This window comes from Pogona vitticeps, chromosome 4 (genome assembly GCF_051106095.1).
Source record: "Pogona vitticeps strain Pit_001003342236 chromosome 4, PviZW2.1, whole genome shotgun sequence".
Lineage (NCBI taxonomy): Eukaryota > Metazoa > Chordata > Lepidosauria > Squamata > Agamidae > Pogona > Pogona vitticeps.
In genome coordinates this window covers 82,099,178-82,123,008 of record NC_135786.1, presented here as the reverse complement: position 1 = coordinate 82,123,008, position 23,831 = coordinate 82,099,178, and the positions used below count along the sequence as shown (strand labels likewise).

Sequence of the window (23,831 nt, the reverse complement as noted above, 5' to 3'; positions counted from 1 at the left end):
CAAGGGTTTTTAAATATAGCTTTCATAATTGAGTTCCTGAATGTTGATCGCATAAGCAAGATCCACCATGGCTCAACCCACACTGATATCTTCCTGCTGTTTGCATATAATAGGCAGAATCCCTCTTCCACCCATAAAGAGGTTATGGTGAAAATTAAAAGTAGTGCAGGGTATACTGCTCGGAATGACAAGCCCTGTGAAGCAGACCCATTGCTGCTGGCTAATTGGTCACATAAACTATCCTAAAACTCCTTCACAAAAAGGAATCTGGTTTTTTGAAAATTGCTTAAACAATCCGCCCGCCCCCCCGCACTGCTTTCCCCCATCAGATTAATTTCATGCCCACTGCAGCATTTTTAAGTTAATAAATATTCAGGAAGTAAAAGGAGCTAACAAGATGTGGATTAATTCTCTTGCAGTACAAACAAAAACTTTTAATAATTTATGCAACATAATTAAATGCTGTTTGTTGTTTTCAGAACCCAATCAGGGGACCGGCTAATTAAGAGCTTCAGGAAAACCACAAACATGTTTTATAGATGGCATAAATAGATGCATGTATTTATCCATAATGCTGAGGTTTGCAAGGTAATCACAATACTAAAAATTACCTGCAGAAATCTGGTGGTACCATCCCATAGACATCTACCCGGTCACACAGTTCTAATGCGATACTCATTGTGAACCAGCCAGTGCTAAGCCAAGTGTTGGAGATCTTCCTGAAAGCAAAAAAAAAGAATTAAGTTCTCAGGGTGACAAATAATACTTTTGATAAGTTAATGTTGGGGCAGGTGCTTTTTTAGCTATCTATTAAAATTCATAGGAAAGGTTATAAACATTAGCCAGCCAACATTTACTGTACTCCCCCACCATGTAATAGACTTAGCTATGTGTTTCTGATTGCAAATAAATGTATCTGGTAATTGCATTTTTCATTTTAATATCAGAGACAAAAGTGGTTACTATTTATCTGAGCCCTTTGTTGAATAATAGTCAACTTCAAGCTGTGTGCTTATATTACTCCCACTGATTAAGGGGGAAGAGAAAGACTTCCTATCTGTACCTAGTTAGTGGAAGAATTATTACAGGAAAAGGTATTTTATACCTTATCATGCTCATCAGTATGTAAAATACTAATCTTGCAGTGATACAATTTAACAATTCCACGGTGGCATATAAAAATGCCTGAGGACCAAATAAATGTGTTTCTAGTAATGGACGAAGTCACCAATTTCATCTGCTTATACCTGGAAAATCCTAGAAAGCATCCCCAAAAGTCAGAATCAGCTTGATGGCATACAGTTATATAGCACTGCGATATATCACTTCAGTATCACAAATGGAGTAGAAGAGATTTGGAAACCTCCTCAACTAGCACAAGCTGTTGCTTGTTTTAGGACAAGCCACATCCTATTAAGGAACCATCACAACCATTATTCTGTCACATGGATTAGGCTTTAAATTACATTTATATCCAGCCACCCCTTTATCTTCACAATAAGCCTGCATGGAAGGTAAGGATGAGAGAGAGTGGAGCCACTGGCTCAAGATCATCTACTGCAGTGGTCCCCAACCTTGGGCCTCCAGATGTTCTTGGACTACAGTTCCCAGAAGCTTTCACCACCACCTCTGCTGGCCAGGATTTCTGGGAGTTGAAGTCCAAGAACATCTGGAGGCCAAAGGTTGGGGACCACTGATCTACTGTGTTTCATGGCTCTCTGGGAAGCTGAACCTGGATTTTCCAAGTTGTGGACCAACATGCTAACTGGTACACTACACTGGCTCTTTGTTGGGAAGGTAGTGGGTTCCCCTTGACAAATGTCCAGTCATGTCTGACTTTAGGGGGCAGTGCTCAACCCCGTTTCCAAGCCATAGAGCCTGTGTTTGTCCATAGACAGTTTCCATGGTCGCATGGCCAGCGCAACTAGACACAGAATGCCGTTGCTGGGAAAGTATCTTGAGAATTGGGTTAGTTAACAGTGTCTTTCCAAAGAACCCTACCTATGTCAGGTTCCCTGGACTGTCTTATGAACAGCATCATTTTAGACTCAATGTACAGAAGCTGAACAAGTATCATAGTACACTTGATAATAAGTTCCATATAAATGTTATCAGAATCTAGTTCTGAGAAAAGCTACCATCACTACAACAAAGTGAAGAGATCAAGATGGATTTCCCCTCCTCCAGACAAACAATACATATCATTCATGTGGTGATAAGTGCAAATCCACCTGAACTTGTTATTCCTGTTGCCTTACCATATTTTTATGGGTTTATGCTTGTGAATGCAGAATGAAATTTTGGCCACATATTAGGAAAGTCAAACATCTAAGTGTTCATCAATAAAGATTTTGGTACCATGGATACCAAAACCTTCTACATTTCTAACCGGAACATTTTAGTTCTTCAGTGTTTTCAGACTAAGCTATGAGAATTTTCTGATACCTGTCAGGAAGTTAAAGCTCTCATACTTTTTCTCAACAAGAAGAGACATGCATAAGATTTGGCTCAGAACAGAAACAACCTTAATGGAATTACTAACTCCAGAACTGCTTATGCAGCTCAGATTGAGTCTCCACTAGTCCAGTATCATGAGACACATGTAACAAGTTGGCTGAAAGACGGTTGCCATTAAGTCATGCTGCACAGGGCTGGTGACATCGGCAACAAGAGCAATTTTTCAGAAATTCACTTTTCCAACTTCTGTCCCAAAGCTCCCGAGGCTCTCATGCAATCCATTTTATCACTGGGAAGCTGCAGGATATGTTGGGACAGGAGATGGAAATCTTTAATTACTGAAAATCACTGCCAGCCAGTAAAGTCATTTTGGCATCAGCAATTTCAATAAACAAAGACTCCTGTCCCTGGCTTCTCAATGCTGAAACAGATTCCTGGGGAGCCTCAGGGCAGAGGTTGGAAATGTTTTATTTCCAAAATACTGCCAATGCTGCTGAAACCATTAAGCTTTATGCAGTGTAAGTTATACCAACAGGATTTCAGCTCTTTGTAAATCTGCAGGAGTTGGCCAATTGCCTCCATTTGTTAAAAGTAAGGTTTTATGTAACTACCCTATATTAACTATATGTTTCACCTTCAATCATTGGCTGGAATCTTGTTGCACAACTTTATGCCATCCAACATTGACGACATCACCACCCATAGCCATTTTGGAAGTTCTGAAAGGTCTCAGGGGATAAGGAAGTAACCTAGAAAACCATGTAAGGACTTTTAGATTTTAGTTTCTCTCCAGTGATGCCACCTACTCTCACAATCTTTTGAATTTCTATAAGAACTAAAAGAAGGTTCTTGTAAAAGATCTCCTAGTTTTATATCTACTAAGTTGTAAACAAAGAAAATGAAGTCATGCCATGGGCTTATTAGGGAAAATCATATACTCTTTTATGTGATGAAGTAACACACTGTCCTGATAATTCTGTGGAGCATACTAAATTACAATTAAAGGCCTTTCTGCTCCATCACAATCTCATTTATAATCTCTGTGGAAATGCTCTTCCTGCAAGTTATTTCATTTATGCCTCTTTTATCTAATTACTGTAATATTGGTTCTGAATCATATTTTCTTAATGGACCTTTATTCAATTATAAACTTATTCTCAAGTACAGTTACTCTGTAATATGAAACTATATTATTCTGCAACTTGTGTCATTTGCTATCCAGTTTAATTGCTGGTATTTTCTAAATGTCTTCCTACATGTTTAAAATAAGCATTTTTAATAGGGCATAATGCATCAGTTTGTCTTTTCAAGTGCAGCATTAAATATTATTATATAAACTGAGATATCAGCAATTGTAGCTCTGCATGGAATCATAGAATTGAAGAGCTGGAAGGGAGCCCATAGTTCATCAAGGCCAATCCCCTGCCAAAGCACAAAACCCACAGCAAAAGCATCCCTTATGGATGACCAGCTAATCTGTCTTTCCACTGTCAAACAGCTCTTACTGTCAAAACATTCTTCCTAATGTTATGGTGAAATTTCCTTTTTTATAATTTGAATCAATTAAGGAGGATTCAGACCAACCGAAACAAGTTCAGAGGAGGGCAACAACAATGACCAGATGCCTGGAAAGCAAGTTCTATGAGGAATGACTAAAAGAACTGAGTGGGAGATATGATATTGCTTTTCAAATATTTGTAAGATTGTCATACAGAGGAGGGGCAAGATTAATTCTCAATCATTCCAAAGTGCTGGACACATACTAATGGGTCAAGTTACAAGAAGACAGATTTCAGCTGAATGTCAGGAAATACTTCCTAACTTAATGTAATACAACAATGAAACCAATTACTTCAGGAGGTCGTGAGCAGTCCAGTGCTAGAGATACTGAAGAGAAAGTTGGACAACCATCTATCAGACATAGTTTGATTTGGATTTCTGCATTGAGCAAGGGGACAGATTTGATGACCTTATAGGCACCTTCCAACTATTCTAAACTTCTGATTATTTTCAGCAGTATGTGGAACGAGAACTCCCAGAAGTACAAGCTGGATTTTGAAGGGGCAGAGAAACTCAAGACCAAATTGCTAACATGCACTGTACTATGGAGAAAGCCAGAGAGTTCCAGAAAAACATCTACTTCTGCTTCATCGACTACGCAAAAGCCTTTGACTGTGTGGACCACAGCAAACTATGGCAAGTCCTTAAAGAAATGGGAGTGCCAGACCACCTTATCTATCTTTTGAGAAATCTAATTGTGAGACAGGAAGCAACAATTAGAACAGGATATGGAACAACTGATTGATTCAAAATTGGGAAAGGAGTACGACAAGGCTGTATATTGTCTCCCTGCTTATTTAACTTATATGCAGAATACATCATGCGAAAGGCAGGACTGGTGGAATCCCAAGCCGGAATGAAGATTGCCAGAAGAAATAACAACGTCCGATATGCAGATGATAGATTAAGATTTCTGATGGCAGAAAGTGAGGAGGAATTAAAGAACCTCTTAATGAGGGTGAAAGATTAGAGCGCCAAAAATGGTCTGAAGTTCAACATCAAAAAAACCAAAATCATTCCCACTGCCCCTATCGCTTGCTGGCAAATAGAAGGGAAAGATATGGAGGCAGTGACTTTCTTGGGCTTCATGATCACTGCAGATGGAGACAGCAGCCACGAAATTAAAAGACGCCTGCTTCTTGTGAGAAAAGCGATGACAAACCTAGACAGCATCTTAAAAAGCACAGGCATCACCTTGCCGACAAAGGTCCGCATAGTCAAAGCTATGGTTTTTCTAATAGTAATGTATGGAAGTGAGATTTGGACCATAAAAAAGGCTGGCCGCCAAAGAATTGATGCTTTTGCATTGTGGTGCTGGAGGAGACTCTTGAGAGTCCCCTGGACTGCAAAGAGAACAAACCTATCCATTTTGAAGGAAATCAATCCTGAGTGCTCACTGGAAGGACAGATTTTGAAGTTGAGGCTCAAATCCTTTGGCCATCTCATGAAAAGAGAAGACTCCCTGGAAAAGATTCTGATGTTGGGAAAGTGTGAAGGCAAGAGGAGAAGGTGATGACAGAGGACAAGATGGTTGGACAGTGTCAGAGAAGCTATCAACATGAATTTGACCCAACTCTGGGTGGCAGTGGAAGACAGGAGGGTCTGGCGTGCTCTGGTCCATAGGGTTATGAAGAGTTGGACACAACTTAATGACTAAACAACAACAACAACATGATTATTTTGGGTCATATCCTCTGAAACTACAGAAGACAAGTTTGCTCCATCTTCTACAGTATGTGCAGCCCTTCAAACATTATTACACCACTACTGACCTCCCTTAATTACAGTACTTCAAGATAAGTCAATTTGTTTTCATCCAAGTACTTCATGTGTACATCAGGCCCATTCTGTAGCCCCAATTTCAATATTACTTAGAACAATGTTTATAACAAATAGAAAAATAGATTATGCATGTAAAAGCTGCAGTCATCAGACATGGGGACATACAATTATTGTATGGATAAAGCAAGCTATGAGGATTAAGAACCCTTTTCCAAAGGATGTTCTGGACAGAGAAAATAGAGTTTAACTTGGGTTCAAATTCCCAATCAGCCATGAGTCTAGTCACGAAGAAAGTCACAATTTCTCCACTCTAACTGTAAAATGGATACTTGAGTAACCTTGTTTGGGGAGAGATACTAAAGGATACTGAAAAAGCAGTTTTAGGGATTGATACACTAATATTGGAGAAGAGCTGTTTTTAAACAATGAGTAGCCTGCCTCTAGAAGGTACTAATGATGTCATTAAACATGTGGCCCAAGATGCTTATATTAAAGGCTGCTCTATAAAAGACCCTTAGCTTATGATCTCATAGTTGGCCACTTTCACCTTGAACTGTTCACTTAGCTATAGTACTGCTACAAGCATTACTGCTGGTCAACCTCTAACTAGAGATGCTGCTGCTTTCTGGCCTCAAGGTAGATTGTTGACCACCTCAGCAGGATGTTCACTCCCCTGTCATCTTGATTGGGCCTCTGAAACACTGGCCACATATGTAAGGGGGGGGGGGTAAAGTGGGAAATCAAACTCCCAAACTCCGGCTCTTTAGCCAGATACCACAGCAAGGGAAGGGTCCTTTGCCATGATGTTCTTTTCTTGCTTCATAAACCATGGCTTTGTGATTTACCACACCTTTTAAGGCCAGGAATGACTGCGCAAACTAGGCCAGTTGTAGCAAGTTGAACTCCGTATGATTCATAAACTACCGATTTGATCACTGTCACAGTCTGTCCAGGTTTTTAAAAAGCATGGGAAGTTGTGTTCCTTTTGAACTGAAATAGTTATCTGAAGCATACAGCAGTCTTGGATCCAGAACATATACTTTCACATCCGTAATATTTCACAAGATTTCAATTGAGGATAATGGTGCATTGAAATGAAAAGAGCAGGTAACTTTGAATTGGATTCATTCTTCTCCAAAGTGAGCTCTTAATCTATACATAAATGTGTTAAGTAGTACTTGTGCCATCATCATATATTCAATATGAAAAACCATAATGAACACACAAGTAATAAAAATAAATGCATCTTTTGTAGGGGGCTGAGGAATCTCATTTCCAACAGAGAGTCTCTAAAAACATGTTAGTCATGTAGAGGGTCACTTATTAAAAAATTGATTTGAAGATGTGTTTGTAAGCCATAAATGGGATCATAAAGGAGGTAAATATCATAATAAGCTGCCTTTTCCCAGTTGGAAGTGGAGGATGAGCACTTCAGAAGCACCTAATGTATGAATAATGTGTATTTGTTTTACATGAAGCTTTACTGCTGCAATGTTCCAAGAATGCTTATACTCAATAAGTAGCCATTATAATTCACAGAATGGCAGCACTGGCGTTATAAAGCAAAGCCCATCAATTCTAATTTCTCAAAACCCATAAAATCTGCTTTCAGATATATTACTTAAGTAAGATTTAGACTTTGCATCTACCTTCTTGCTACGCTGCTCTGAAATTCTCCATGCTTATGGCATGCAACACAGACTAATTCTAGTATTCAACGTTGATATCTAAATATATGACTATGCTTTTGTCACACTGAGAACATTATTATTATCTGACACACAAACATGTATAGTTTATCTATATTCCACCCTAATGAAGGCCAAAAATGTATCTCCAATATATTATTTTACAGTTGTTTCCTTACCGGTCTTTTCCCGTTTCTCGTTTGAAGAGATCATCAAACTGAAGCATCTTGTGCCGGGATATCATATATACTTTTAACTGAGGTAGTATCTGATTCATCAGTTGTAAATTATTATAAATCAGTCCTTTCCCATCTCTTCTCATATAGATGCTGGGACCCCAGAAGATAAATACAGTCCCTTGGCTCATATTTAACAGTTCATTGCGATTTCGCAGAATTCTCTGAATACTGGAGTGAGCGATAACTCGCAGGCTTGTCTTGTTTCCGACATCTTTTCCAAAACCCCGTGTGGGTGCATCGTTCATTCGTATTACACACTCTGTCTGGTCAATTTTGTTGCCTTGCCGACTTCGCAAAAGATGTCCGGAGCTTGTTACAAGAGCGCAGCTTGCACAGTGCATTTTCAGAGGCTGCGAAGAAAAAGATGTCTCAGTATCATATAAACTCCTGTCCCTGGAGAAATAAAGAAGCATAAGGAAACACCATAAAAATGAATGTGAACCTTAATGATAGGATTCCCATATCATTAAATAAGGTGAACCCCTTCTTCCCCAACTCTTGCAAGAGTTCATGAGCACAACTCATAGAATAGGTTTCACGGAATTCAGCTCATGCTGGAGTTGGAGAGCGAGAAGTAAACTTTGCAACACCTCCTTCCTTTGCAGTCTATGCCTCCTTAAAGGTTGCTCTGGGAGGACAGACAGGCACTCAAGAGCAGCATGAGAAGCACAAGGGGTGAATCATTGAAGTCGGAACCCTTCTGGCCAAGCAGTGAAACCTTTCCCTATACTTTTCAAATAGAAGATCAGTGTTGCCACACAGCTACCAGGAGCAAGCAGAAGGATAAGGAAATCCGTAATCTTTCTTCTAACACAATTCAACACTTTACTATCTGATAGTCTTTCAGAATTAAAACTTTTAACAGCAACTCCATCGCTTGTTAGGGTAGTAAAAAGTACACTGGGAGAGATTTTATGTGCCAATTTCCTTCACAAAAGTAGGAGATTGGTAACATGACTGAGATCAGGAAAATCAACGTTTATATAAACTGTGTTTACTGCATTATGCCCTGTGTCCCTGAAAATAAGACCTAACCTGAAAATAAGCCCTAGTATGATTTTTCAGGATGCTTGTAACATAAGCCCTACCCCCAAAAATAAGCCCTAATTAAGCGAAGCCCACCTTCCACCATTGTGCAGCAACTAGAAGAAGATGGCATGACTGTATTTGAATAAACATAGATTGTACATGGAAAAAAAAACATCCCCTGAAAATAAGCCCTAATGCATTTTTTTGGAGCAAAAATTAATATAAGACCCTATCTTATTTTTGGGGAAACACGGTATATAGTTGGTAGCATTAACACTTAAACCAGAACTGAGGACGTTCTGAGGATGTTTCCCAGTTATAGGGTTTTTTTAAGTCACTAATTCCCTAACCTGAATATAAATGAACACCGAGTCCAAATGTGAAACTGAAACTGTAGTTTATTTTTGAATTCTCTATGAGAGATGCAGTTTGGTGGTTATTCAGTTAAAGTCAGAGTATGTATTTTATAACAGGATTTCTGATTTTATATATCAACATGAACTCTATCTACACAGTCCTTCAACAACCACATTGCTCAGTAAATAGCCAGTTCCACCTAGAAAGTCTGTCTGCTATAGTGTTCTTGTTTTCCAAAAGCACCTTCTATAACCTTTACTTAGTCAGAGAAAAATTGAGATGTTGGCCATATCTGACCAATTTTGTCTCAGCTAAAACAACCAGATGTTTCCAAGTTAAGTCCTCCCTCATTTCACTGTTATCCAAAAAACTCACTTCTTTATAGACCCAGCTCCATCTGGCTGCCTTGCCTTTCAAGTACAATCTAAACTCTATCTGCTAATTAAACTGTCAGAATCTCCATTCTAAATCTCCTTCTCCCACCTGATTAGCTATGGAATTTCTTTGTTGTAACTAGCTAAAAAGCTTTCAGAAAAATGGACATTGCAATGAAGACCTCCTGTCTCCGAGCTTTGGTGCTCAGTAATTTTAGAACATTTTTTGTGACATCCTGACAGGGGCATGCACAGAAAATAGTTCCCTTCTTCCTTGCCTCCCTCCAGTAATTCCTTTGATACTTGGATAGTACATCCACTTATTAAATAGTCTAGGTACTGTTACCAAGATGCCCTTCCAGAAAATTACAGGTCTCCCAATAAGCAAAGAACATTGCAAGGATTTTAACAGGTAGTTAACTTCCTTTGGCTTAAATCCAATTGTTAAGCCTGATTAGAGTAGCTCCAAGGAAGCAATGGAATTTATATTTGTATTGATTTAACATGTTTCCATTGATTCTCATTGGGACAAGTAATGTAGGATTTACTGCCTCCAAGTCAAAGAAACCTTAGCTGATTTGAGATCTTTCTTATTCTAACCTCAGGGTCCCCATGGAACCATTCTGCAACCACAATTGGGTTTTTGAAATTATCTTTGTAATTTTGTGAACAGGAAAAAAAAAAGGTTATATCCTTCCATGCAAATTCCGTGAACATAGTCTTATGGGATGAAACTCTGGGTTAGTGAAGTTAACAAATTGTATAAATTGTCTGGGTTGATGCATTATTTTTATCTATATTTTACTGTATTCCTTATTCCAAAATGACAAGCTGACCCTTGATCCCATGCCTTTAGAGGAACCTTCCCTGTAATTTCATTTAAAAAAAAATAAAGCAAAAAATAATGCTTGTTAGGTAGTACTATAGCACAAATCATTCAATTCAGAATTAATTTCCTAATATATTTTGCCCAATTACACTTTCTTTCTCCTGAGCACCATGCCAAGGTTTTGTAGATTTAATTTCAGGGTCTTTCACAGAAGAAGTACTTTCTTAACTCTTTCTACTAAAGGGAGAATAATTAGCAATTATTTAAACCACACAGTAGAAATTCAGGTTAAACCACAGAACTCAGCTATTATAGGATTACTTCAAGAATATATAAGGTTGAAAAATACTTTGGGGTCTTCATGAAATGGTAGGGGAGGGTTCTGTCAGGGATTGGTCAGAAACACAGAAGAATGAGTTGATCATTTGGATTCCTGGTACTGAATTGGCTTGATTCACCCTCAATGATGCTATCATATACATTAACTGCATGATCTCCAATTGCTCAAGATTATTACAGTGGTGCCTCGCTTAACGGACGCCCCGTTTAACGACGAATCTGCATAGCGATGCGGATTTTGCGATTGCAAAAGTGATCGCATTGCGATGTTCCCTATGGGGAAAAATCGCTTTGCAATTTTTCCCCATAGGCCCCATTTTCCCCCAGCTGACCGGCAGGGGCTTTGGAAGGACCATGGGGGAGGGATCCTCCACGCTCCTTCCCAAGAGCCCGCCTGTCAGCTGGCTGAAAAAGCCACGGGCGCTTTGGAAGGAGCGCGGGGGAGCCCTCCCCGGCGCTTCTTCCCAAGAGCCCGCCCGTCAGCTGATCGGCGGTTCCAAAATGGCCACCGGATCAAGAAAATGGCTGCCCGCAGCATTTTTGCGCCCTGCCCTCACTTACTGAGGCAGCGAAAATGGCGGCCGGATGTGGACTCTTCGCTTACCAGTGAGTTTTTCCCCCACAGGAATGCATTAAACAGAGTTTAATGCATTCCTATGGGGTTTTACTTTCCGTATAGCGATGTTTCCGGATAGCGACGTTTTTCCTGGAACAATTTAACGTCGCTATGCAGGGCACCACTGTATCTCCAGAAAATGAAGACTACCTATATGTTGGATTTCCCCACACTTATATCTTTAGAACCTCATATACCAGGACAGGGCATTTTAGCTTTACAGAATCATGCTTTTGTTCCAGATTTCACACAGAAGAGTAGGCATTTTATGACATTCTCATCCTTTTTCATCCTTATGCAATAGATAGGGGGAAAGGAGCTGATAAATAAGGAAGTTTGGGAAACATGGGTATAAGTTTGCTTCTGTCATTAGCTGCCTTGAACACTTGATAGTACCTTTAGATGTACTGCACTCATGCTGACTAGAGATTAAAGAAACTATTGTCCAAGATGCTTTAGAAGAAGGTATAGTTGAACTTTTGAACATGAAGGAATATATACAGTATGTAGCAAAACAAAGATTTGTAGAACATTTCACAGACACAGAGATACTGAAAGCAAGAGTTTTATCCACTACCCAGTATAATGGAACAGCTGGATATGAGTTGACAGACTGTTTCTACTGGTGGAGCGAACCAGATTCCACTGAAGCCTCCAAGATGTGCAAAGGGAATTAAGCAGGTGTTTTAGCTGATTTGTTCCTTCCCCTTGCAGCCCTGAAGTTCTATCATAGGCACTGAACGGAGACATTTTTGGCATGGAAGGCAGAGGAACACGGGAAAACTGGCAAAAAGTGAATGCATGTTGTCCTTGTTTAACATTTAAGGTGTCGTCAAATCTAGTCTTAAGCTGCCACTATCAAAGAGAGAATTTATTTTATATGACCTATGTTTTTACAAGTTTGCTGATAAATATGTTTGATTAAAAGTAGGTTTATTAATACACAGAACTAATAATTAATCAAAAAAATCCTGATGAGTTTCACACAAATTGTAAAAGGAGGCCAAAATGCAGCTGATTTTGATGTGCTGGTGCCTAGTAAAAATGATAGCTAGTTGAAAGAATCTGATTCTGCCCTCATGACATTCTGACCTAGATGCCTGTTTGTCTTACACACACACAGTTTTTTAATCAAAATACCGTATTTTTCGCTCCATAAGACGCACCTTTCCATAAGATGCACCAATTTTTTAGGAGAAGAAAACAGGAAAATATAATCTGTTTTCTTCGCTCCATAAGACTTTCCACCCCCCTGTTTTGTGGGAAAAAGTGCATCTTATGGTGCGAAAAATAGGTAGCTATTTTTATGTGAAGTTAAAATAACTCAAGGCATTGCAGAGGCAACTGAGAAACCTCCCATTTTCTAGTGTATAGAGATATGGATGTCCTTCAAACAATGTCTTTCAGATTCAAAACTGGTTGCGACAAGTAGTTCCAGCTCATCTGTATTTGTTTGCTTGGCTGTAGTACAAATGAGTACACTTTTCTGATGAGCTGTCACGCCGGTTGTGCTCAAACAGTGGGTGAAATAAAGGACAGCACCTGCCTTGATATCTAGGTGAATTGCACAACACTGCCACTATGTCAAATCTCCCCAAACAGCTGATCAAGAATACTCTAATTTCATAGGTTGCACAGTGTGTACATACTCCGCAACAGTAAAATCAAGACAAATTGTTTATGTTGTTTCAGCAACTCTAAATACCACAAATGTCTTTTGAATATGGAAAGCTATTCTTGCATATTCAGCACTAAAAGGTTGGAACTACAGAGTAGTGAGTATATTCAATTTATGACAGACGGCTCTTAATACCTTATAAAATTAGCTTCCATGATTTCCTACAGCAGTGAATTATCTATGTGTCATTAGACACACAGCTAGCATGTCTCCATATATTAATCTCATAACAACCCCCCCTTACAGTTCTCAACAGAAAAAGCTGAAGTCAGCAGGGTGACATATCATTTCACTTAGCATGAGAGACATGTATGTATGAAACTATTTATAAAACCAGTGTCCATGCTATAAATTAACAACGATGGCTGGTTTTGCGTTATGGAGCAGAATGCAAGATTTCATTTCTCACTCTTCGGCAAAAAGCATTTGCTTGTCTTCTGAGATGAGGAAATTTTTAAAATGCTCTCATTTTTCAAAGGTAAAGCACAGCTTCCAGTAAAAGCTCACATAAGCTATAATTTTGTGAAGACTATTGTACAGAAGCATTTAATTGATATTTGTGCATCTTTAAATTTTTAAGCCTTATGCTGAATTAAATCATTTATATGAACAACTAAGCAATCACAGAGTAACAGCAGAAGGGCTCTTATGGATTGAAACTGGTTGGAAACAGAATACAAACAGCAGAAATACATGGGCGGTTCTTGCAGTGAAGGGAAATGTTATTCCTTCTCTCACATTGTTAGAATTCCAGAGCCACCACCCATTTCAGCTGAATGGTGGGAAAAAAATATATTTTTCCATAAAGTGCATAGTTAAGCAGTGGAATTCACCTCTGCAAGCTGTAATGATGGCTATCGGCCTGGATAGCTTTGAATTGGGACTGGATGTAAAAAGGGCTTGATTTTTACATAAATTGTGCAAGCAAGTATCTGGGACGTCCTTGTGCAAGAAAAAAAATGATATTCCAAATGACATCATGTAAGAGTTACATCCAGGAGATTCTGCATTACGGCACAGGTGGAGTTTTATGGTTCAACAGCATCCAACAGGATTCCAGCATGCCTCTAGATGCCTCTATATTGTGCCTTTGTATATCAGCTGCCAAAGTTCATTAAATAATGCAATTGTGCTCATGTCCTACTGGCAAGTTTACTATAAGTGTCTAGTTTGTCACTGTGTGAATAGAATGCTATACCCATCCAGTCTTATCCAGCTTTCTCAAATTCAAAGCCTCGAAGGAGCTAACATTAGGAATTGGAATACTCATGCCTTTGTCATTTAAGATTCCTGCAGAATTTACATATTTTGCCTTTTGTACATAGTCACGTGCCACTTTTGATGAATTACCTACCAGAAGGCACAAAAGCAAGTTGGAAGCTACATCATGATGGCTGGAAAGGCAAAATAAGGTGCTCATTAGATTAAGGGAAATTTAATTGGAAACTACATTAACAGAGGCGAAATAAAGTATTTTTGTCCAAAATTATTCTTTTATTTTTTTAGTTTACTCAGCTGCATTATGTATATGCTGCAAATTCAAATATATATGGTGTCCTTCAGATATTGCAGCAACTCCCAGAACCCTGGCCTGTACAGCCAATGGTAGTGACTTAGGAGTTGTGGTTCAAAACACCTGATCATGTCACCCATCCCTGTACTTAAGCTGTCGATCACAGAAGGCCAGAGTGAGCATATGCTGCAAATTCAAAAACTATTTGTATTGGTGGCCGGTTCGTTTCCAGGACAACTTGCAGGAGTGCTGGTTTTGACCACAAAACCCCCCAATTAGGGTTGCATGGGTATTCTGATACTCGCCTGAAAGAGGCGTGAATGTTTGAGTGCATTCCAAACATTTAAAGTTTGGACTGCAAGTGAAAGAGCCTGTGTTACTACTGCCTCTCTTTCCTCTTGTCTTCTACAATTGGCAGACTGCCTATTTCTGATAGAGACTTTTGAAACATCTCTCTCTGTGTGACTCTAAATGTGTGGAAAGGCAGAGCAGAGCTACATTGGAGGGAAACATGCCTAAACTGTCCTCTGCTATGCAGAGCGTGTACGAGGAGGAATCCAGCAACTCCCTTGCACATGTGTAAGTCCCACTGAAAAGGGGGCACAATCTTTGTTCGAGGGAGCAGAGCTCATGACACTTCCATTCCCTCCCCTAAACTGACAGAAGTAGGGGGGAGAAGAAAAAGAAAGCGCTGGTGGCTGCTGTTTCAGCAGGGCTGTCACCAGGAGGACTGAAGAGGCTGCCTGTCTCCTAACTTTTTAGGAGTGCTTTGTTCCAGAAAGTCCTCAGAGCAAAACCCAACAGGAAGGGTCTCCACGGTTCTATGTCACTCTAGACTCTTCAGAATGAAGCTTTCCCAAAGACAAGCAGTTCCAGCAAAAGAACTGTGGTGGAGCAATCCTGGAAGCTTCCAGGGTGAAGCCTTATGCCCTACCTGTAGTGAACAGGATACTGACCTACTTTGATATAACTTCAGTCATCAACACAGATATCCATTGTGTCTCTTGATCGCAAGAGATCCACAGAATTGCTTTACCTGAGAGTTTTGTCTTCTAGTCTGTTACTGCTTATGACTTCCAATCAGAAGCTCTACTATGGATAAAATGATGGAACTATATAATTTCATTTTAAAATGGTACTTGCAAAATATCTTTAAATCTAATTTCATTGATTTATTCATTGAATAAATTACATTAATACAATAGAATGTACTCTGATATTCAAAATACATAGATGTTAAAGGCCATGTTGACTTTACAGTACCCTCTAAGCAAGCAACTAGAGATAATCTCAATTAACCTCAACAAGCCAATGAAGAGGACTTGGTAAGATTAAAATCTGGAGAAATCCTTACCGGAGGTTACTCTGGCTTTTTTTGTTTCACTCACCAACCAACCAATTTGCCAAAGGACAACTTCATTCACCGTGATAACTTGGCCCTCAAATGCAATCATAGACACAATATCAAAAACCAAATCCTTACTACCAAAATGGAAATGCAACAGCACTTTGCCAAAAGGTCTACCAGCAGAGTGAACCTGACTTAAGATAATTTACAATATAAAATGATTTAGATCATTGTAGCACCACTTCTTGTGACGCCCCTTAATTCTGTCTAGCTTTTAGTGAAAGCAAGAGTATTTTGTGAATGAGTAATAATGTACATTTTTTAAAATTGTCCATCTGCTGTGTATGAGCTGTTATAGCTGGCAAGGATCTTATGGAGGAGGAATTGTGTCAAAGTAACTGGCATGAAATTCAGCTTAGGAACATGTTATGTTGCAAAACTGATCTCACTCACAGGAGTAACAGATATTTTTTTCCTGCCAGAATTAAAACACCAGAATAATTGCGGAATGTCCTTCAAGTAAAATATTCAGAAACGAATTTACTATCCTTCAAGGAGTTACACTTGCTGATTGCTCAAGGTCATTAGCTATCTGGAATTGGATCAATATGTAACCAGTGCAGAAATAGTGATTATTATCTCAGTATTTGAGAAGAAAAAGAAAATTCTTAGTTGATAAAAGTTTTTTTTCCCTCCAGGCTGAAAGGGTTTTCCAGTCTCTAGTATCCACAAGGCAAAGCCACTCACATTCCTCGGGACTGAACAATTATACCGGGGGAGGGAGGGGGGACGACGACTCTAAACATGCTTTTATCAAGGGAAAAACAATATACAAATAAACATGATGAGGAGAAGGGCTCTGATAATAAAGTGGGTAATAGCAATATCAGAAAATTAGATATTTTCAGATAATTCAACAATTCAATATTGAAATAGTCGTACAATTAAACATCATATATTCATAATCATAAATATATACCAAGATGAAAACAATCCACTAAAATTCATAGTATGTCCCAAATATGATACACCACCAGGTTCAGAGAATCCCACTCTAACCACTTAGCCACACTATCCTGTTGATCCTAGAATAGCTGAGTCCAGGAGAGTTGAATGTGATGATAGCTAGGGAACCTGCCTGGACAGGTACCTCCCAACACTCTAATTTGATCCAGCTAAGCAGTACTTTCTGGGAGTTCCAGAAAATCCACAAGGTTAAGCACTTAAGACTCTTATGCCAACTCCGCAAGGTAGAACTGCCACCACACCCATAAAAATACAAACTCCATGTAGTTGGTCAAGGCAAGACCTGGTTTTAATTACCACAAATCCCCTTAGCCAAAAATCCAGACAACTGGATCTAGGCATTTGGAGGGTAAATCTTAATATATTCTTCTGCTCCTATTACTCCTTGTATCTATATATATATATTGAGTATATATATTGAGTTAGTCTTGTATTTATGAAAAAGCTTATGGAAATTCAAGGTCAATAGGAAATGCAACCATTATTTCTAAGAAATGTGATTTTTAAAAGTCAATAACATAAAAAATAAAGTGTGTGTTGTGTACATATAGCTCTTTATTATTTTTTTCATGATATTGACTTTAAAAATCACATTTCTTAGAAATAATAGTTGCAAACCCTCCTGATCTTGAATTTCCATAGGCTTTTCAATAAATACAAGACTAGCTCAATTTAAGTTCACTTACATCTTCTTTTACTTGATGAGTCTCTTGTAAAAATATATCCTCTTTATCCTGGGAGCCTTATGGCACTGTGGTTAAACAGCTGTACTGCAGCTAAAACTGTGCTCATGACCCGGGGTTCAGTCCCAGGTAGCTGGCTCAAGGTTCATTCAGCCTTCTATCCTTCTGAGATTGGTAAAATAAGTACCCAGCTTGCTGGGGGGAGAGGGGAGGTGTAGCCTGCACAATTAACTTGTAAACCAACCAGAGATTGCTTTAAGTGCTATGGGGCAGTATATTAGCAGCATGCATTGTTTCCTCTTTATAACACTTCCCAAATCTTTTACATTTAAACTTGACATTCTTAATCTCTTTACCAAATTTATCTACCACAATTTCTCTCTTATGGTCCCATATTGTAGAAATCCCCTTGAGTATGCATAACAACATCGCTAATGACATCTGAAACTTAACAAATTAACCAACTTCCACACATCCCACCACCCAAACATATATTCATTTCCTTCATTTTAATCCACCGGGAATCCAATACCCTGCCCATTGTTTGATCTCGAAATGTCAGAGGGAGGAGGAGCTGTCCACTGTCCTCAAGCTAGCAGCTGCCCACATAGTATTTTTTACTATTTTCCAGCATCTAAAATTGTCAAGTATACTGGGTACCCCAACTGTATCTAATTTTTTCTTCATGAGGATTATGGTGACGAGTCTCATATTACATTATCAGGGTACCATTTGGTAACAAAGATCCTGACAACATCTGGATTCTTGCATTTTTATACAGGAACTGTCCAGACTTTTTTCTAATAACTTACACAACCAATTTATTCCAGTAAAAATTTGCAAACCTTCCAACAGTATCTCTGGGAGTCATCTGACCATCTCCCTCTTGAATCCCACTCAATGCAATATTTCCAAATCTTCTTGAGCGCAACCCAAGTCTGATGTCACTGTCTTAATCCATTCCAGTACCTCATCTCTGTTTGTTCCATCTTCAGCACCACTTTCTGGGAATCCATGAAGTTTAACATTTCCCCCCCCCTCCATTTTCTATATTCCAAATCCATTCATCTTTACCTCTCTCTCTCTCTCTCTCTCTCTCACACACACACACACACACACACACACACACACACACACACACACTTTTAAAAGCTCTTCTTGAAGCTCCAAGGAATCTTTCTCCATCATTTCCTTAAATTCTGTTACTAATCTATCCTCTTTCTTCATTCTACTTCTCTTACTGTGAATCTTTTCTTAAGTCTTGGTTTCAAACAGATGCTACTTCCTTCCTGTGACTCCACAAGTGTCAGAGATATTTCCTTTTGCTTATGTTGGCTATACATCTCTGAACTTTCAGCAGAGAGCCAGCACTCTAGCTGTTTTCTCTTCACAAGATCCCACTCTTTGAAGTTTTGATGAACTGAGGGGTGAGGTCTGTCATATTTCTACTTTGGTGCTTTGCTCTTTTCTTTGTCTGTCATCCTGGCATTCACCTAGGCAGTAAATAAACTCTTCATGGAAAGAGCTTGGGAAAACATTCACCCCTAGCTATTTTTTTAAAAAAACATATGTTCTCTTACAAAATATACATTTTACTCACAAATCACTGAAATATAATTAGGAAAAAGCTTCTCTATTTTCTTTCAGAGTTTGGAGCTTCACAGTTCAGCCATCCCAGCTGGAAACAGGCCCCCAGCTCCATTATTTATTTAGTTGCAGCACAATGCTCTTTGATGGTAAGCAACAGGGATGAGATTTGTCCATTTTTTCAAATTTTTGTAGTACATAATTCTGAGACTTCTACCTGACCTCAATGTGGCTAATCTGGGAAAAAGGCCTCAACTGGAAGACTTTGAAGAAAAGCTAGGCCTAGCTCCACCTGTTAACGCTTAACGCTGTTAAGGTGCTGCACTCAATATGCCAGCAAGTTTGGAAAACTCTGCAGTGGCCAGAGGATTTGAAAAGATCAGTTTACAATCGGAATCCCAAAGATGGGCAGTACCAAATAATGCTCCAACTACCATACAATTACACATTCATTTCACACGCTATGTGGACAGAGAACTTTCAGAAGTACAAGCTGGATTTCAAAGGGGCAGAGGAACTAGAGACCAAATTGCTAACATGCGCTGGATTATGGAGAAAGCCAGAGAGTTTTAAAAAAACACTACTTCTGCTTCATTGACTACACAAAAGCCTTGGACGACATCAAACTATGGCAAGTTCCTAAAGAAATGGGAGTGCCTGACCACCTTATCTATCTCCTGAAAAATCTATATGTGGGATAGGAAGCAACAGTTGGAACTGGGTATGGAACACATGATTGGTTCAAAATTGGGAAAGGAGTACGACAAGGCTGTACATATTGTCTCCCTGCTTATTTAACTTATATGCAGAATATATCATGCGAAAGGCAGGACTGGAGGAATCCCAAGATGGAATTAAGACTGCCAGAAGATTGATTGATTGATTGATTGATTGATTGATTGATTGATTGATTTATATCAACAACCTCGGATATGCAGACAATACCACTCTGATGGCAGAAAGTGAGGAGGAATTAAAGAACTTCATCATGAAGGTGAAAGAGGAGAGCACAAAAATGGTCTGAAGCTCAATATTAAAAAAACCCTAAGATCATGGCCACTGGTCCCATCACCTCCTGGCAAATAGAAGGGGGAGATATGGAGGCAGTGACGGATTTTACTTTCTTGGGCTCCATGATCACTGCAGATGGTGACAGCAGCCACAAAATTAAAAGATGCCTGCTTCTTGGGAGGAAAGTAATGGCAAACCTAGACAGCACCTTAGAAAGCAGAGACATCACCTTGCCGACAAAGGTCCACATATTCAAAGCTATAGTTTTTCCACTAGCAATGTATGGGCCATAAAGAAGGCTGACCACCGAAGAATTGATGCTTATGAATTGTGGTGCTGGACGAGACTCTTGAGAGTCCCTTGGACTGCAAGGAGAACAAACCTATCCATTCTGAATGAAATCAACCCCGAGTGGAAGGACAGATCCTGAAGCTGAGGCTCCAATACTTTGGCCATCTCATGAGAAGAGAAGATTCTCTGGAAAAGACCCTGATAGTGGGAAAGTGTGAAGGCAAGAGGAGAAGGGGATGACAGGGGACGAGATGGTTGGACAGTGTAATCGAAGCTACCAACATGAATGTGACCAAATTCTGAGAGGCAATGGAAGACAGGAGGGCCTGGCGTGCTCTGGTCCATGGGGTCACGAAGAGTCGGACATGTCTTAACGACTAAACAACAACAGCTCCACCTAGATTTCCTCATCCTGCCTCAATGCTAGCTTGGAGCTTTCTGAATAAGAAGTTAGGCTGAGCTCAGCCTCAAAGCCTTCCAATTGAGGTTGTTTCCTAGATGAGCCACATTTAAATATCTGTCATGTATCTATCTGTCAGGTTGTTAGGTAGAACTCCCAGAATTATGAGATTTTTATTTAAAAAGAACCACATACAGAAAATCTCCTCCACAGTAAACAAGATTACCATGGTTCCCTGACCTACTGTGACAAAACCCAGTACTGTACTAAACTGTGGTTAGTTAAAAATGGATGTGATCGCTTCTGATCTTCTGGTGGTTGTGCTGCAGTAGGAGAGGCAAGGGGGAAACGGACAAGCTCGAAGACATTGACATGGTGTTATGTCCAGAGACAGCCATAAGCACAAACCATAGTTCCATACTACACCTAGTCTACTGTAAGACACAGAAGAAGCTAATACAAGGAAAGGAATGAGTGCCATAGTCAGATACACTGCATGGTTTGTATCAAAGATTCAGTGAATAAAGTGCTGCAGATTTGAGACTTCTGAGTTTTATTTTCTCATTCCATGCTGAATTTTATTTTGATGATAAGACATAATAACCATGTAAGGTAAGGGAAAGCAATCAAAGCTTCTGCTTCAATGTGATTGTCATTTTTTGATGGTGCTGGGATTTTGCCTCGAGGACTTTGTGCAGAATTCTCAGTTTCCCATGCCTTTAACTAATTATTTGATCAAGGATTTGGCAGGTCAGTCAACAGAATGCTCATGTACAGTAAATAAAAAGCAATCACACTTCAATTTCTGTCAATATTTGAGCCGAATGGTAGGATAGAATTATGTCAGGATCATTTCAAGTTATAGTGGGTAGATACCTCTCTTGTTGTGTTGTATAATCCATATTAATCAGTGAGAATGTGTCTTCTCATGTTAGTTAATGTTGATTTGTAGCTTTTAAACACAGGGTGAAACTAATCCTTGCTTTGTGATTGATGCTTCTGAGTAGACCCATAATTGCCCAACCTTGTTAGACTATTCCTATGCGATTGTGTGATTTTTAAACTTGGTAATCATTATGGATAATTTATCTTCACATGCATTAGAAGTTCAGCCATAATATAGCAGGAATTCTCACTTGGAATACACCAGATTTTGCCTTTTGGATAAACTTTTGGAATGTGTTCTTTTGGGTGATTTACGGGCAATTAGTTAGAGGTGCTTGGCAAATTTATTAAAGTCCTTCAAAGGGGTGATGGATAAAGAATATAAAACTGTTTTTCTTCCTATATTTTTTTCATTAAAAGGAAAAAGGGCTCATACTACATCCAATCATTAATCTGTTTAATAGTGTCTTGAGCATAGACAGTATAATGCTGTTAAAAGGAAAATGGAAGAATACTGGTGGCAGGCAAGTAGCATGTGTTCTGTCCCATAGAAATTTTAATCCAGGTGCTCTTTTGGATTATATTGCTGAGACCCTGGCAGTACACTCTCCATGTAAGACTTTTCTACCAGTAGGTAGGGTGGGAAATTCCCAATCTGTATGTGCATTATTTCATGAAGCATGCAAAAAAGCAGCAGCAAGTGGGAAATCTCCCCAAGGATTTTGCTACTGCTATAGTGCAGTAGTTGCAAAGTTTGGGGGCGCAATTTAAATTTTTACCAATGACATTTAAATCCCTCCTTGCCTTGGAGGAAAGGTGCTTCCTGCATCATCATCCAAAGCATCTCTTCCTGTACTATCCTGCTTGCTCTCTAAAAATCTGTCAGAGAAAGCCTTCTCAGCAGCTGTTTTCTGACCGTGGAATATCTTATTATGTTAGACCTTTTCAGACCTCCTCTGTTCTTTTTTACTGACTATAGTGTTCCTGCTTGACCAAACCTTTGTCTTGCTAAGTAAATGATTTTGGATTTTGATTTTATGTACTGGCTCTGTTTACATTTTATGGTCTTTTTATTTCTCTTGTGGTGGTGTTTTGAGTTTAATTCAGGAGTAGGAAACATTTGGCCCCTTCCTGTGAGTTAACTTGTTATGGGTAGCCTTCAGTGCAGGTGTGCTGGGTTGAGATGATATGGCTATGTGGTTTTTCTAAATAAATGAATAAAATGTATTGTTCACATAATAATGGAGAACATACCAGCCATATTGGGCAGTTTCAAAGTTGCATGAGTTACATGAAGAGGGAGCAGCATGATGGCCTCATTTTGAGACACTGATTACTTGACTAGAAGCAGATCGTCCTTAAGAGGAAAAGGTTTTCTGTTTACTCTATCATAGGATATCATAGGCATCCTTCAGTCTCGAGAGACTATGGTAACGTTACTCTAGCACATTTGCTAAACTGGCTGCCCTCCCTTCTCTGATTGGTCATCTGAGTGCTCTCTGTTGTCCCAATATTTCACCTTTTGCTGTAATTTCTTACTAGTTCAAGGAGTGAACCATGAGAATTTGCATAGTTACGAAGACTGCTGCTAGCTGTATTGCATTTAGTGTTATGCATCTGAGCCACAGAACAAAAATAGTACTTCTTATGATGTAATATGGATGTCTATTTGCATTCTTTTAAAGATAAACTTTAGACTATAGCCATTTCTTTGAAGTCTATATACAGTTCATATGATTCTCTCTTGTACATTAGCTCATCTTCATCTGCATGATGCATTCCCTTCTGATTTCCACCCTCCTCTTTCTCTCTCTCTCTCTGCCATTCTTTCAGAGAATTCTTTTTTCTTCTCTGATTGCTTTTTCTCCTTAGACCATTACTCTTGGTTGATAGCTTCAGGTTATCACTGTATCCTATCTCCCTCTCCAATAAGCTCATGATTGATACTAATCTTCCTCCTGGGACACATTTATAGGATACTGGATGGAAACTATTTTCTAAATCTTAGCATTATATCTGCTGACAATTACAAGGTTGCATCTTACATTATCACGGGGGTGGTCGGTAGGGGTGGCATTAGGGGGGTGGGGTGGTAGCAGCGTCAGCAAATTGCAATTATATCTGCTTATTTTAAAAAAA

The 23,831-nt window shown here is 39.2% G+C and overlaps 1 protein-coding gene across 2 annotated transcripts in view; it reads right to left on the bottom strand.

Annotated features, from left to right (window-relative positions):
• The window catches only part of ST6GALNAC5 (ST6 N-acetylgalactosaminide alpha-2,6-sialyltransferase 5), a 110,900-nt gene that overhangs the window by 13,753 nt on the left and 73,316 nt on the right, over window positions 1–23,831 (bottom strand). For both annotated transcript variants that reach the window (XM_072997819.2, XM_020794707.3), the window contains exons 3-4: window positions 7,667–8,076; window positions 612–719 (exon numbers count right to left, since the gene is read on the bottom strand). In XM_072997819.2, coding sequence (XP_072853920.1) covers window positions 612–719; window positions 7,667–8,076 — 518 coding nt within the window. The remainder of the gene's footprint in view (window positions 1–611; window positions 720–7,666; window positions 8,077–23,831) is intronic.